This window comes from Globicephala melas, chromosome 5 (genome assembly GCF_963455315.2).
Source record: "Globicephala melas chromosome 5, mGloMel1.2, whole genome shotgun sequence".
NCBI lineage: Eukaryota > Metazoa > Chordata > Mammalia > Artiodactyla > Delphinidae > Globicephala > Globicephala melas.
This window is the reverse complement of record NC_083318.1, coordinates 112,809,405-112,824,939: the sequence shown is the minus strand read 5'-3', so window position 1 is coordinate 112,824,939 and position 15,535 is coordinate 112,809,405. Positions and strand designations below refer to the sequence as shown.

Genomic DNA, 15,535 nt, shown 5'->3' with positions numbered 1-15,535 from the left:
ATGGTTACTGCTAATGCTTTCCTGAAATTACAGTATTACTGACTGATGACGTTTAAATATCAAATTTAAGTTTCCCTGTCTGTGTGTCTTTGATAAGGTCAAGTAAGCTACGCTCCTATCTTTTTCAGTCTCCATTAGCTGGCATAGCAACATAAGCAGATAGACATTAAGTGTTGTAGATGCTGATTTGTAGTTTCACAATTAAAAATGCTTTTGCTATTACAGTAAACTCCGGTCCCTGGCATTCGTCAGGAATTTAGTGTTATGATTAATTCAGTATCTCAGATTTTTAAAAAGTTATGCTGTGCATTCTTTGTAATTTATATCAATTAAAATATAATGAAATGCACATAGCATAAGCAACTAAGGATAATTTATCTTAGAAAACTTTTTGAGTACCTTAAAGTCATTATTGTAGCCACATGAAAATGCCCATTAATACAAAGCATTAATTAATATCAAAATGAAACAAGATGGGGAACAAGTTTTACTGTACACAAATTCTTCTTTTTAGAAGAAAAGGGAAAAAGCAGACTTGGCAAAGAATGTGTGTATGATTTCAAATGAGATGGGAGTGAGCTGGTGGGAGAGGGACTCAAAAAAGCAAGTGGAAGGTTTTGATTTTATTTTTAAAACTGATTCTAGTATTTTCCACTTAGAAATGAAAGCCCTTATCCTTAGAAGGTGGGAAGCTATTTTCCTATCTTGTGTTTCTCAATAAGTAATGAATAAAAAAATATTAAAGTTGGGTTTTCTTTGGAGGAAAATGATTATTAATGACAAGACACACACGAGTTAGAAAGTGTTTCAGTGAAGTTTTCAAAAATGTTCAGTCTTTGAATGTACAAAATTCTTATTCTAGGCAGTTATTCTTTTCTTCCTTTGGAATTTTTGACTTTTTCAGAGTCCCTGCTTTAATTTCATTTGAAAAATCAAAGCTGTGAGTTGAAAATGCTATTATATTTTTATTGCTTTCATTTTCCTCCAGCTTTGATTTAGTAAGGCATTATGTTGGTTTTAACTCCAGATGAAAAACTTGATTGTAATTTATCACCTAACTCTTTAGATAGCTGTACTTTTATTTTCGAAGACAAATGTAGTCTGTATCAAAGAGTCTTTTACATGATTTGATTGTTTGCGTTCTGCTTTATCATGTGCCCGTTCATTTCCTAGCCTTTTCTCTCCCCTCCCTTTAGCAACAATGTGTTCTGTGTTGTAAAATCTCATTCCTCCCTCTCAGACACTACTCCTGGAAGTGTAAATTGGTGCAAACTTAACTTTACAAACATTGGGAGAGATCTAAATATTTATAAAATTGATGGTGTGCACTCCATTTAAAGGCATGGAGAGATGTCCATTATATATATATATTTTTTAATTAATTAATTTTATTTATTTATTTCTGGCCACGTTGGGTCTTTGTTGCTGCACGTGGGCTTCCTCTAGTTGTGGCGAGCGGGGGCTACTCTTCGTTGTGGTGCGCGGGCTTCTCGTTGCGGTGGCTTCTCGTTGCGGAGCATGGGCTCTAGGAACGCGGGCTCAGTAGTTGTGGTGCACGAGCTAAGCTGCTCTGTGGCATGTGGGATCTTCCTGGAGAAGAGCTCGAACCCATGTCCCCTGCATTGGCAGGCGGATTCTTAACCACTGCGCCACCAGGGAAGTCCCTCCATTATATATTAAATGAAATAGGTTGTTTGAACATCTCATTACCAAAAAGGAAGGAAAACTCTGAAATGATTAAATTTAAAAGTTACTAGGGTAGCCACTATAGAGAGCAGTATGGAATGTCCTTAAAATTCTAAAAATAGAGATACCATATGATCCAGCAGTCCCACTCCTGGGCATATATCTGGGAAAGATGAAAACTCTAATTCGAAAAGATATACGCACCCCAGTGTTCATAGCAGCACTATTTACAATAGCCAAGACATGGAAGCAGCCTAAATGTCCATCAACAGATGAATGAGTAAAGAAGATGTGTGTGTATACACACATACACACACACAATGGAATATTAGCCATAGAAAAGAATGAAATAATGCCATTTGTAGCAACGTGGATGGACCTAGAGATTATCATACTAAGTGAAGTAAGTCAGAAAGAAAAAGACAAATACAATATATCACTTATATGTGGAATCTAAAAAAAATGATACAAATGAACTTATTTACAAGACAGAAATAGACTCACAGACATTGAAAATAAACTTATGGTTACCAAAAGGGAAAGGGGAGGGGGAAATAAATTAGGATCTTGGGAGTAACAGATACACACTACTATATATAAAATAGATAAACAACAAGGACCTACTGTATAGCACAGGGAATTATATTCAATATCTTGTTGAAAAAGAATCTGAAATAATTTTAAAAATTACTAGCTTATCTTAGGTTGAGATTTACTGTGTGAGTAACTTTAAGGAACTTTTTGTTGAAATATAACAGAAATGTGCACAAATAATAAGTGTAAATAATAAGTGTGCAGCTTAATGAATTTTCAGAGTCAAGATAGCCATGTAATCGGCCCCCAGGTCAAGAAATAGAACATTGGGGAATTTCCTGGTGGTCCAATGTTTAGGACACTGCGCTTTCACAGCCGAGGGCCCGGGTTCGATCCCTGGTTGGGGACCTAAGATCCCACAAGCCAAGTGGTGCAGTCAAAAAAAAAAAAAAAAAAACAGGGCTTCCCTAGTGGCGCAGTGGTTGACAGTCCGCCTGCCGATGCAGGGGACATGGGTTCGTGCCCCGGTCTGGGAAGATCCCACATGCCGCAGAGTGGCTGGGCCCATGAGCCATGGCCGCTGAGCCGGCGCATCCGGAGCTTGTGCTCCGCAACGGGAGAGGCCACAACAGTGAGAGGCCCGTGAACTGCAAACAAAAACAAAAACAAAAACATTGTCAGAAGCCCTTCCTCATACCCACATGGTCACCATCCATCCCCATGATATGTGAGCACGCTCCTGACTTCTGACACCACAGGCGAGGGTTGCTGCATTTGACCTTTTTTGTAAATGGAATCAGACATAATATACCAATGTGTCTGGCTTCTTTTGCTTATCTTGTGAGATTCATTCCTGTTGAGTGAATCAGTGGATCATTCACTCTCATTGCAGTACAGTATTCCATTGTATGAATATACCACCACCCTCCTGTTCTGCTCTTGATGGGTACTTGAGTTGCTTCGGTTTTGGACTGTTACCAAGGGTGCTGCTGCCGAGAACATTCTGCTATGTGTTCTTTAGTGAATGGTTCTATGAATGACATTTTGGGGTCGTGGGAATGTGTGTGTTCAACATTAGTAGATACTGCCTAACTAACAGTTCTCCAGAGTGGTTGTACCATTTAATTATTCCCGCCCAGTTACTCTATGACAGTTCCAGTTTCTTCGTGTCCTTGCGCAAGCTTAATATTCACTTAAAGCCATCCTGATGGGTGTATAGGAATCCTTTATTGTGGTTTTAATTTCTGTTTTTCTGATAACTAATGAGGTTTAGTGCTTTTTCCATACACTTATTGGTGGTATGGCTGTCCCCTTTCATGAAGTTTCTGCTCCATGCTTCTCCCTGTTTTTCTTTTGGGTTCTCTCTTTTCTGATTTGTAGGAGTTCTGTGTAATCTGATTGCTTGGTCTTTCTCAACTCTATATGTTTCAGATTTTTAGTGTTTTTTCCAACTGAATTTTTATTTTATCTATGTTTCCTAAAATTTTAGCAGAAAAGATATTTAATTTTTACAATGATAAGAAGGTGAAACTATTATCGTTTTGAAAAAAAATTCCCTAAGTCAAGCAGAGAAAGATAAATACTGTATCATCTCACTTATTTGTGGACTCTTAAAAAAAAAAATCCAAAACAAAAAACCCAAGTTCATAGGTACAGAGAACAGATGGATGGTTGACAGAGGTGGGAGGCCAGGGGGTGGGCAAAGTGGGAGAAGTGGGTCAAAAGGTCCAGACTTCCAATTATAAGATAAATGAGAAAAAAAAAAGATAAATGAGTCATGAGGATGTATCGTACAGCATGATGACTATAGTTGCTAATACTGTATTGTATATTTGAAAGTTGTTAAGAGAGTAGATCTTTTTTTATATAAATTTATTTTATGTATGTATTTTTGGCTGCGTTGGGTCTTTGTTGCTACACGTGGGCTTCTCATTGCAGTGGCCTCTCCTGCTGCGGAGCACGGGCTCCAGGCACGCAGGCTTCAGTAGTTGTGGCTTGCGGGCTCTGGAGCGCTGGGTCAGCAGTTGTAGCACACGGGCTTAGCTGCTCTGTGGCATGTGGGATCCTCCCGGACCAGGGCTCGAACCCGTGTCTCCTGCATTGGCAGGTGGACTCCTAACCACTGCGCCACCAGGGAAGTCCCAAGAGAGTAGATCTTAAAAATTCTCATCACAAGAAAAAAAATTGGTAACTTATTGTGGTGATCATTTTGCAGTGTATCCAAATATTGAATCACTATGTTGTACACCTGAAACTAATATAATGTTACATGTCAATTGCACCTTAGTTATAAAAACCAAACAAAAAAGCCCCACCAAATTCCCTGTTCTTTTTTTTTTTACATCTTTATTGGAGTATAATTGCTTTACAATGGTGTGTTAGTTTCTGCTTTATAACAAAGTGAATCAGTTATACATATACATATGTTCCCATGTCTCTTCCCTCTTGCTTCTCCCTCCCTCCCACCCAAATTCCCTGTTCTTGATCTGCTTTACCTTTCTTTCCCCTTCCCTTCCCTTCCTTCTGTTTTGAACCATTGGTCTGAAACCCACCCTCTCCATCCTCTTCAGCACTTCACTCTTTAACCTCTTTTTTTGTAAAAATTGGTAAATTTAGCCGTGGACCCCTTCTCTGTCTTTCGATTCCCCAGTCTCCCGTAACTCTGGATAGCACTAGCTCCCCAGTTCGCAGGTTTCTTCTCACTTGACTTTCTGATGACCCTGAAACTCCCTGGTCCTCTTGTCTCTTCCTCCTCCTGTGCTTTGCTTAGCTCCCCTGTATGTCTTTGGAGCTCCTTTCCCCACCGCGTCCTCTGTTAGCCTCTGAAATACTCGGGCAGCCTTGGCCACGTGCTGGAGGTCACACCCTTTGGAGAGCGTGGCTGGCCTTCAGCTCTAAAGCCTCTTCCCCTTCCCAGATACCTGCTAGAATAGCAGCCCCTGAATGTCACTTTCTCCATCACTTCCACCATCGTCTTCCTCCCCAAACCCGCTTCGCCTCCTGGGTTCCTGTCTGTCAGCAGAACTGACCGTACTGCCAGGTAACCAGGACATGAAACGTCAGTCATCTTTGCCTCTTTCCTTTGACCCGTAGCCGGTCTGAGGCTAAATCCTGTCAATTCTACCTCTTCCATAGTAGCTCTGACATAAGAGGAACACAGACATCAACAGTGACGTGAACAGCATCAGCAGTGACTGCTAACAGCGGTCCAGCGCCTCTGTATGCCAGGTGCTGGGGCTAAGTGCTTTACAGATGCCGCCTCACGGAATCTCAAGTGGCCTTCTGAGGTAGTGCTATTCGCTTCATTTTGCAGGTGAGGACCCTGAGGCCCAGCGAGGTTAGGTAACTTGCCCAAGGCCACTTAGCTGTCACTTGGAAGCGGTGATTCCACCATCTGACTGCAAACTATACTTCTTTGCTCTATTTCCTTATTTGTAGTTTGATCCCTTTCCCCACCCCAGTCCCCGCCCCTTGCTGCCTCAATACTTCTTGACCACATAGCGGTTCCCTCTTAGTTTGCTCTTTTCCCCATTCTAATTCATCCTCTACAAATGTCAGGTATGTCTTCCCCCCAATTTAACTCTCCTTGTATCCCTTCCTTGCTTTACTTTCAGTGACTAATTTAGAAGCAACCAGTAAAGACAAGTTCTCTTTTTTAACTAATTTTTATTGGAGTATAGTTGATCTACAATGTTGTGTTAGTTTCTGCTGTACAGCAAAGTGAATCATTTATACATATATCTACTCTTTTTTAGATTCTTTTGCCAGGTAGGTCATTACAGAGTACTGAGCAGAGTTCCCTGTGCTATACAGTAGATCCTTACTAGTTATCTATTTTATATATAGTAGTGTATATCTGTTAATCACCAACTCCTGATTTATCCCTCCCCCCACTTCCCCCTTGGTAGCCGTAAGTTTGTTTTCTACATCTGTGACTCTATTTCTGTTTTGTAAATAAGTTCATTTGTACCATTGTTTTTTAGATTCCACCTATAAGCGATATCATATATTTGTCTTTCTCTGTCTGACTTACTGCACTCAGTATGACATTCTCTAGGTCCATCCATGTTGCTGCACATGGTATTATTTTGTTCTTCTTCTTATTATTTTTTAATTTGTATATATATATATATTTTTATTTTGTTCTTTTTTATGGCTGAGTAATATTGGTCTTTACGGACCAGAGTTTGGCCCTGACCACCTTTATGTAAGCTTAGGAGCGGTCTCTGAATAGGCTGTGTATTTTCTCACACTGTTTGCTGAATCCAGAATGTACCCCACACCCCTTAGTTCCACCCTTCCCTGAAACCTCTCCCGTTCTTCAAGCCCTGACTCAAACATTCTCCTTTATGCGAAACCTTCCTGAGCATCCCTGGCCTCTCTCTGTGAACTTCCATAGTGATTTGTAACCTTCCTTCCTGCTGTGGTAAACGGAGCACCTAGTTCTTATGGGTCACTTCTTTGACACCCCTGACAACTCTAGCATAATTCTCAATAATAAGCATTGTATCGATTTGTCCCATAATATTCTATCAACACAATAAAGGGAATTTGGGCACATTGTTCGTAAGAGCCATGGACGATCATTAATACCAAAGTCTAAGGGATAAAGGTAATATATTCAATATTTGTTCGCTAGAGCTGCTGTGACAAAGTACCACAAACCAGACGGCTTAAAACAGCAGAAATTTATTCTCTCACAATTCTAGAGGTGGGGTCCCAAATCAGGGTGTCAGCAGAGCCATGCTTCCTTGGAAGGCTCTAGGGAAGGAGCCTTGCCCCATCCACCTTCTGGTGTTTCCTGGCAATCCTTGGCATTCCTTGGCTTGTAGGTGCATCTCTTCAATCTGTGTCTCCATTGATACATGATACTCTCCCGTATGTCTGCCTTCACGTGGCCATCTTCCCTCTACGTCTTTGTTTTCTTATAAGGATACCAGTCCTTGGATTAAAGGACCACCCTGCCCCACTGTGGTCTCATTTTAACTAACGATATCTGCAGTGACCTTATTCCAAATAAGCACTGTCAAGTATGTCTCATTATTCTAATGTTTTGACATCTGGGGCTTGACTGACCCTGGGGAGACTGCCCTTCCTGGGGCTAACCAATTCCTAGAGATACTTAACCTGAGCACACTTTCCATGTGTAGACTAACTAATCCAGAGCCCGTTTTTCCCTCCCCGACACCATCTTTCGGGTTCGAACACTCCAGACCAATATTCTTCTGCCTTAACTGCCTCAGAGCCAGGAACCAGGTAATCAGGAACAATCTCTATACCCCCGAGCCTGCTGAAAAAATTCACAGCAACCAGTCTTAAGCCTGCTTACCCTGCCTTGCCTGTTCCTTCATGTGAATACTGCAATAAACCCTCTTGCCCACATTTTCCTTTTGCTCATTGCCTCCTGACCTCCCCGGTGCTTCCCCATGCGGCCCTGCATGCCATGCCATGCCTCCCGTTTCTAGGGATCTGTGAGGACAAGCGTCTTCGTTCCTGAGAGTTGTTTCCATGTCTGCGTGTCTTACCACACCTGATAAAAACAAATCCCTGGTACATTTAAAAATAGTCGCATTCTGAGATACTGGGGTGGAGGAGGGTTTGCAGTTTCAGCATATCATTTGGGGGGGATAAAGTTTAACCCGTAAAAGGGAGGAACCTAATCCTGGTATTTTATTTGCATTCCAATGTGGGGCAGTGACCCAGTGACTAGACTCATCAGGTAAGCGAGGAGCAGACTTGAGGTGCAGCATGCCAGAGGGAGAATCCGTAGTTGCCCTCTCTTCTTAAATATCAGCAGAGGGAAAGGCACTAATTGCAGCCCCGCTGACATTACGTCATGGGGGAGGCATAGAAGATTCATAATAGGGAGAAAGATGGATGGATGGATTTTCTTTGCCTTTGAAAAGTGGCAAAATACATGTAAATTATCTGCTTGAAGATTTAACGGATGAGCTATTGTAATTGTTTTTAGGGATATATTTGATTCTGAGTTCTCTGCTAACCACTTTTTTTCTTTTTCTTTTCTTTCTTTTTTTCTTTTCTTAAAAGAAAGCGGCAGCCCAGAATCTCGTGTTAACGCTATCCATTTCTTGGTACACAAACTGCCGGAGAAAAATAAAGAAATGTTGGATATTCTGGTGAAACACTTAACAAAGTAAGCCTCTTTTTCTTCCGAACTTGCTTTATTTTGCTCTGGGCGCCGTGCGGTGGTGTCAGATATGTAACACTTGGAGCTGGGGCTGTTTACACAGTACCAGGGACCACACCTGCGAGGGCAGGCTGGACACTTGCCTTATTGTGTGTGTTTTGGACAAGAGTGATGAAATATGATGCTCTCATGAAGTCGTGTAATTATTTGCTTAACGTCACTGCCAGCAACTCAGGGTTTGATTTGAAGTAAGAAAAGAGAATCTTATACATTTCCCTGCTTACAGATTCTGGAAATGTGATTATAAGCCTGTTAGCAAATTTAGCTTTGCTTTCACACCTACCTAACTCTGAGTCTGAACATGTCCTTCAAGTTTGTTTAATCCAATAATACGTAGTTATTTCATAGGATCCAGTTTATTCCTTTCACTCCCTCTTTACAGAGCAAGCAAAAACTAAGAATTCAGTGGAAAAATTAGCTCTTTCTTCATATATAAAGGACTCCTAGATCACTGTAATTGTAAAATTTTAGGGGTGGGAGGAAGCTGAGGAATGCTGTGTTTTATAACCCATATTTCACATGAAAAAGAAACTGAAGGCCAGAGGATATTATGAGTTTCCAAGGGTCCTACTGCTAGTAAAGCTGTTTATTCATTTGGCCAGAAAATATTGGTTGAATGCCTTCTTAAGGTGCTAGCTGATACAAAGATACATAGTTGAACAAGATAGACAAAGTCCCTACTTTCATGAAGTCCCTTCTTTCTAAGACGGAAAAGATAATAAACATTAAAAATAAAAATATAAAATAATTTCAGGTCATAAATGGTAAAAAGACCAAGTAGAGTGAGGGATAAAGAATATATGTTGGGTTTTGGACTATAAAGTGGGTTGTTATGGAACTTCGTTTCTGAGGATGAGACCTTTTGAGTTGAGACCCGAATTAGGTTGCAGGGCTGCTGAGAACAGTTGTTGTCCAGGTTGTTCACTGCACAGTGGTACTGGGAGAGGGATGAGTTGGGTGTTCTGATCAAGCTCTGTGTGCTTGTGAAGGTGATTCTTACAAAGGTGCCATGTGGTCTAGTAGTGCCTGGAAGCTGGGGTATAATGACCTGGGGAAAGAAGCAATGTTCTAGGTAGAAAGGAACAGTAAATGAAGGTGTTCAGAGACACAAGCTTAGCATACACATAGAATTATTAAGAAAGATGCTGTGGTTAAGCAGAGCATCAAAGAAAGGGAGGTAGGAAGGTAGGCAGGGACCCCATCACATGGGGCCTTGCAGATGCGGTGATCTCAGTGACAGACGCTGAGGACAGTTGAGTCTGGCTCCTTGTTTTTAGGGAAATACAGAGTTGCAAAATACTCTGCATGCCACAGTTACTGCCCCTTCTTTTAACCAGAGACCTTTCTTCCCCCCCCTCATCTTATTAGTGTTTCAAATCACTCCAAGCAGAACCTCATGACCGTGGCAAATTTAGGAGTGGTGTTTGGACCAACTCTGATGAGGCCGCAGGAAGAAACTGTTGCTGCCATCATGGATTTGAAGTTTCAGAATATTGTCGTGGAAATTTTAATTGAAAACCATGAAAAGGTAAAAGTGCTTTTTTTTTTTTTTTTTTCCCAGAAGGGAATTCCTGTTTTGGGCTTGTCCCTGTGTGAGGTACAACTGTCCTCTTAGATTTTCCTTCTCTCTCTTTTTATTTAATGATTTTATTATCATGATGGTGAGCCTGGTTCTGAGAAGTCCTCATGGAGCTTCTGTCTTTGGATGGAGTTCCACGAATCTGAAGCTTTACCCGGTCTTCTGTTATCTCACAGGTTTAAGGAAGCAAGGTTTAATCCAGATGCAGATGAACATCGGCAGTGTCGTCGTGGACTGTTTATGGTTTTTGCTGCCTTTGTTCCTATCCTTGGATTTCTCACTGAAATTCTGTTTACTGTAACACAGGGAAAACATTTTTTGTCAGTCTGTGTCACACTCTCCCCAGAAAAACACACACAACTGTCCCTCTCCCTGCAATTGTGCTAACAATTTCAGGGGATTCACAACATCCTCAAACCCGGGGCCTCCAGGTTGAGAATCTCTGGTTTAAAATGAATCTTAGGTAACATATCCTGTTGTTTGTTTCTCTGTATTCAAGGGAATACATGATTTTTCAAAATACAATAGACTCTTACAAGAACTTTTAGATATTTTCCCCCCTTTATTCTGTTCATATAGATCAGGACCTTGCTAATAACTTTCCTCACTTTTAAGATAGGGAATTGGAAAACTTAAAATGCTTGGTCAACAACTTTAATTGTTTATAAATTTTCTAAAATATTGAGATTGCGTTATATGCCAAGTATGTATTAGGTGCTGGGAGGTGAAGATGAACATTACAGTCCCTGATGGAAAGCGGGTCACGATCTAGGGGGTTGAGCCCTGTTTCGGGACTTGTGTCCCACAGCACACATCCCTGTCTAACATATTATGCAATTGACTTATTTTTCTAGTTGTTATCTATTTCTTTCTTCTAGATCTTTGAGGGCAAAGATCTTTTTGCACATTTAGAACAATACCTGGTATTCCTTAGGCACTTGGTTAGTATTTATTTGGTGAAGTAATGGATTCAGTGAAATTTCTGGGGGTCAGGGGAGTGGGAAAGAGACAGATGAAGAGAGGTGTAGTCCTTTTGCACAAGTGTTGCGAGAACATTTCTTGGTTGGCTAGAGCAATTCTAGCTGGTGCAAATATCGATTCCCTCTGAAAAGCTAGGCTTGAAACCTGGTTAGAGATTTGCTTTATCTGTGTGGTAAAAGCAGCTTGTTTTGTGGGTGTCAGACATTGGTGGGGTTTTTGGTTTTGTTTTTTGGTAGCTAGTGGTGCATTTATGCCTCCTCTTATGGCCCCGTCAAACTGTCATTAATGTGTACGGAAGTATCCAGACAGCTTCAGGGCACGATGGCTACTATTCATTTTGACAAAAAGAAATGATTAGACTATAAGCTTTGAGGCAATGTTTAGGAGCGCAACTATCATTAGATTAAATCCCAATTAAGAGAACTTTTATCCAATTTATTTGTGAAAATACTGGTTCTGGGTCTTGCTCTTGGATAAAAGGTTCTCCATCTAATGCCGTAGCTTCCTGTTTTCTTCTCTTATTTGAAGCTGGGAAGATAAGTACATGATCTTTTTCTGCTGGGAAATAGATAGGGCTGCTTTCACCTTGTTACCCAATCGTACAGGAATTTCAGGTGGCATTGGTGAGCCAATTATAATAGTTAACAGCAGATGGAACTGGACCCACTCTCGGAGATGCAGCTTCATTGAACGCAGTAGAGGGCTTTCGGTTCTCCCTCTCTCCCTTTCGGTGGCCAGGCTAGATAGTGCTGTGAACGCACAACCAATACTGATTGTAGTCCTGAGGTTTCCTACCAAGAGGAGGTGAGATAGTGACTTTCAGATTCTTCATTGTGTGTGTGAGTTTAGCTTTGGATTGGAAGCAGAGGGTTGCTTGGGGCTGGGTAGGGGCAGTGAGCTTGGATTAGTGAACATTTTTGAGAACTTAATATCCCTGTTACCCCTTTATTCACCCCTTCAATTTCATCCTTGTCCACTGTCACTCTCACTCCCAGCTCGTTGTTCATGCTCAAGTGGTCTTCACTTCGGAGTCCAGGCTCTGCTATGAGGAGGAGTATTTCTGCTAACAAGGGTGATTGCGTAGAAACACTTTGTAGGGATGTCTGGCCCCAGCTGAGCCATACATTTCCGTGACAACTGACCCACATGCACCACCCGAAGGAGCTGGTGTTTTACTTGAATGTAGTGAGGGAGAGATACGGCTCCTCTTAATGTTTGAGAACAAAGAGAAAAAGAGAGAGGGAGGAAGGATAGCAAACGTTAAAAAGAATAGTCTCGTGAGGAAGGAAACAAAATTATCATTAAAAAAAGGAGGGGAAACTAGCAATGAAATGAAACGGCCTAGGTGGTGTCTATGAAGGAGAAGGAATTGGGGGGGTGGGCAGTAATGACAGTAGAAGGAAAATGTTTTCTTTTCCTCAGTTACTTATTTTTCTTCCCTAGGAATGTGAAAAATGGTAACTCTGACTAGGAAAGTCACTAAGTCAGAAAAGGAAACTTTCAACATATAATTAAAGCAAGAACGCTCCAGATTAATTTCGGAGTTAGAAAAAGACCCTTGGTTAATCTGCTTTGGAGATCACATCTTATCCAAGCCTCTTTGTTGTTTTCATAAAATCCATATGTACTTTATAGGAAACTTAATCCATATGTTTTGGCTTCATTTCCACTCAGTACATTAAGATGTTGTTTTAAAAGAAGTGTTCGCGGGCCAAAAAATTTATCAAGTTCTTTCTTCCCTTGCAAACCAGAAAATTGCATTTCCCAGGTGGAAAGGGTACTGTGAAATTCCCGAGGATTTTCAAATTGGGGTTGTGCCTCAGAAATGTGTGAGTTCTGCATATGTTTTGTTCTTAAAGTATACAGTTGTCCCTCGGTATCTGGGGGGGGGGAATTGGTTCCAGGACCCCCTGCGGATACCAAAATCCACGGATGCTCAGGTCCTTTATATAAAATGGCAAAGTATTTACATATAACCTATGCACATTCTCCCGTATACTTTGTCATCTCTAGATTACTTATAATACCTGATACAGTGTAAATGCTATGTAAGTAGTTGCCAGCATGCAGCAAATGCAAGTTCTGCTTTTTTGGAACTTTCTGGAACCTTTTTTTCCAAATATTTTCGATCTGCTGTTGATTACATCCGCTAACGGGGAACCCACGGAGGACGGACTGTACTTGTTACGGATTAATTCAGTACATCTGTCATGAGTGCCTGCTCTGAATCAGACATGGTGTGAGATTTGGGAGAAGTGAAGACAGTCCTGTAGGGAAAAGAAGAAATGGTGGAGAGTAAGTGCTCTCACACAGATAGAGAGAGAGCCGCCGAGACTCCCAAGGAGGGTTTATGTCCACCTGTGGGGAATCTGGAACGTTTCCTGAAGAGGTGATTTGAGTAGGTTTTAGAATGGAGTTTGAACAGGTGGAGGTGTTTTAAGGGGACACTTCAGGTGTGGGGCATCATGTCATCAGAGAAACAAAGCAGGTGTGTGTTCTGGGAACACGAGGCTCCTGTTGGCACAGGGGCGAGCGGTACGAGATGAGATTGGAAGGAGATCTGGGCCAGGTGTGGGGAGTTTCAGACGGCCACCTTAGGACTTTGGATCTAATTTTAGAGGTATCAGGGCCTCTGGTGGTTTTTAAAATTAAGCCTCTCATGCTTAACCTGGCAGCAGGGTTGGCAACAGAAAGTAGAGGAATAAAAGACCAGCTAAGAGGTCGCATGGCATGGTTGTGAGAGTGGTGAGTTACAGGTGGAGAGCATCAGTTTGTGAGGTGGGATAGACACAGTCCAGGCACTGCATTTGTACCTCAGAGGAAGGTGTTATAAATGATGCTGAATATTCCATCCTGGGAGAATATTGGTGTTATTAATGGAAGGAGGGGAAAAATGGGTTTGGGGCAGAAGGTGAGTTCCGTTTATAACATGCAGAATTTTAGTTGTTGTCTGGATATCCAGCAAGATAAGCCCAGCAGACAGTTGGAGATGTGGGGCTCAACCTGGGGAGAGAATTTAGTGGGAGAAAGTGTACCATATGGTGTAAAGACATGAGGTAGATGTGAGAAAGAATTCCGTGGTGCGTCTGTTATATACGGTGTTTATCTCATATGACCTGTGTGTGTGTAATGCCCATTGTGTATATATATGTAATGGTATCCTTATATGTGTACAGAATTCATATTACATATCTTATCCCTTTATGCATATGAGAAAAACCGAAGGGTAAAACATCCCATGCTCACGGCCACACAGCTAGTGAGTGGCAATGCCTGGGTTTGCACTAAGGATTGTTGGACCCCAAAGCTTTCATTACTCAGAGAGGAGAAGAACAATATCTTTGAGAAATAATGAGATTTTACTCTTAGTGATAAAAGAGGAGCCAGAAGAAGCCCAGACGAGTTCAGTGTCAGGGTGGTCAAGGGGTGTTGTCAGTGATGCCAGTTGCTGTCAGGAGATGGGCAAGTATGAGGACTAGTGGAAGGCGTGTTCTCTCCAAGAGTGAGATGTCTGTTGAGAGCAACTTGTAAGGCCTTAAACGTGTGAGTGTTCAGGAATGGATGATAATAAGTCTGGATCTACTTCCAGTTTTTCCCATGTGACAGAAGAACAGATGGGAGGAAAAGTCAGAGCAGCCGTGACGGGGAAAGGAAGGATGACGGAGGACGCGTACACCTGCGTTGTCCACGGCGTGCTTATTATTCTCATATTCTGATCACCTGTTAGCTCACAGCTGGGGTGGGGGCTGTCTTTAGCGGAACTTCGTTAAACAGGTGTGTAAAGAACCCTGTCGAGTTACAGGATCTGTTTAACTTGAGCCTATTCTGCTATTTTATACATTTTTAATGTCATAAAAAATATATTTATAATGTGACTCAACCTTTTCTCTGCCCTGCCTCAGTCCCTCGGGGCCCTTGAAGATTCAGAAGAGCCTTTGAGAATCATCAAAAAAAAAACATATCAGGGTGGTTCTCTTTTCATATCTGCTTGTTTTCTGTTAATGTTTAAACTGCCAATTTAAAGTAAGGTACATAATGTTACTCTTAACCAAATCACTTTACAAAATACATGCCATAATATAGTTATAATCCAGGTTATATTTATCTTGTTAAGGATTTTCGTTGGATTTTCAGTGTGATAGGTTGCTTTCATGGTCACTGATTCTCTGAGGGTCAGTAGGTTATGAAGTTTTTGGGTTTTTTTCTAGTATTAGCCTTTATGTAGTACAGTTTCTGTGGACCACAAGGTGCTAAGAGTTTGTTTACATAAAACTTTTCGGGACTTCCCTGTTGGCGCAGTGGTTGAGAGTCCGCCTGCCGATGCAGGGGACGCGGGTTCGTGCCCCGGTCTGGGAAGATCCCACATGCCGCGGAGCGGCTGGGCCCGTGAGCCATGGCCGCTGAGCCCGTGCGTCCGGAGCCTGTGCTCCGCAACGGGAGAGGCCACAACAGTGAGAGGCCCGCGTACCGCAAAAAACAAACAAACAAACAAACAAAACTTTTCCTTGGTGAGGATTCCTATAAGTTTGCTAAAAGAAGCATATTCA

The 15,535-nt window shown here is 41.7% G+C and overlaps 1 protein-coding gene across 3 annotated transcripts in view; it reads left to right on the top strand.

The window, feature by feature from the left end:
- ARHGAP10 (Rho GTPase activating protein 10) overlaps positions 1-15,535 on the top strand; it is a 327,186-nt gene that overhangs the window by 224,977 nt on the left and 86,674 nt on the right. For all 3 annotated transcript variants that reach the window (XM_060298805.2, XM_070045536.1, XM_030878175.3), the window contains 2 exons: positions 8,269-8,374; positions 9,797-9,956. In XM_060298805.2, coding sequence (XP_060154788.1) covers positions 8,269-8,374; positions 9,797-9,956 — 266 coding nt within the window. The remainder of the gene's footprint in view (positions 1-8,268; positions 8,375-9,796; positions 9,957-15,535) is intronic.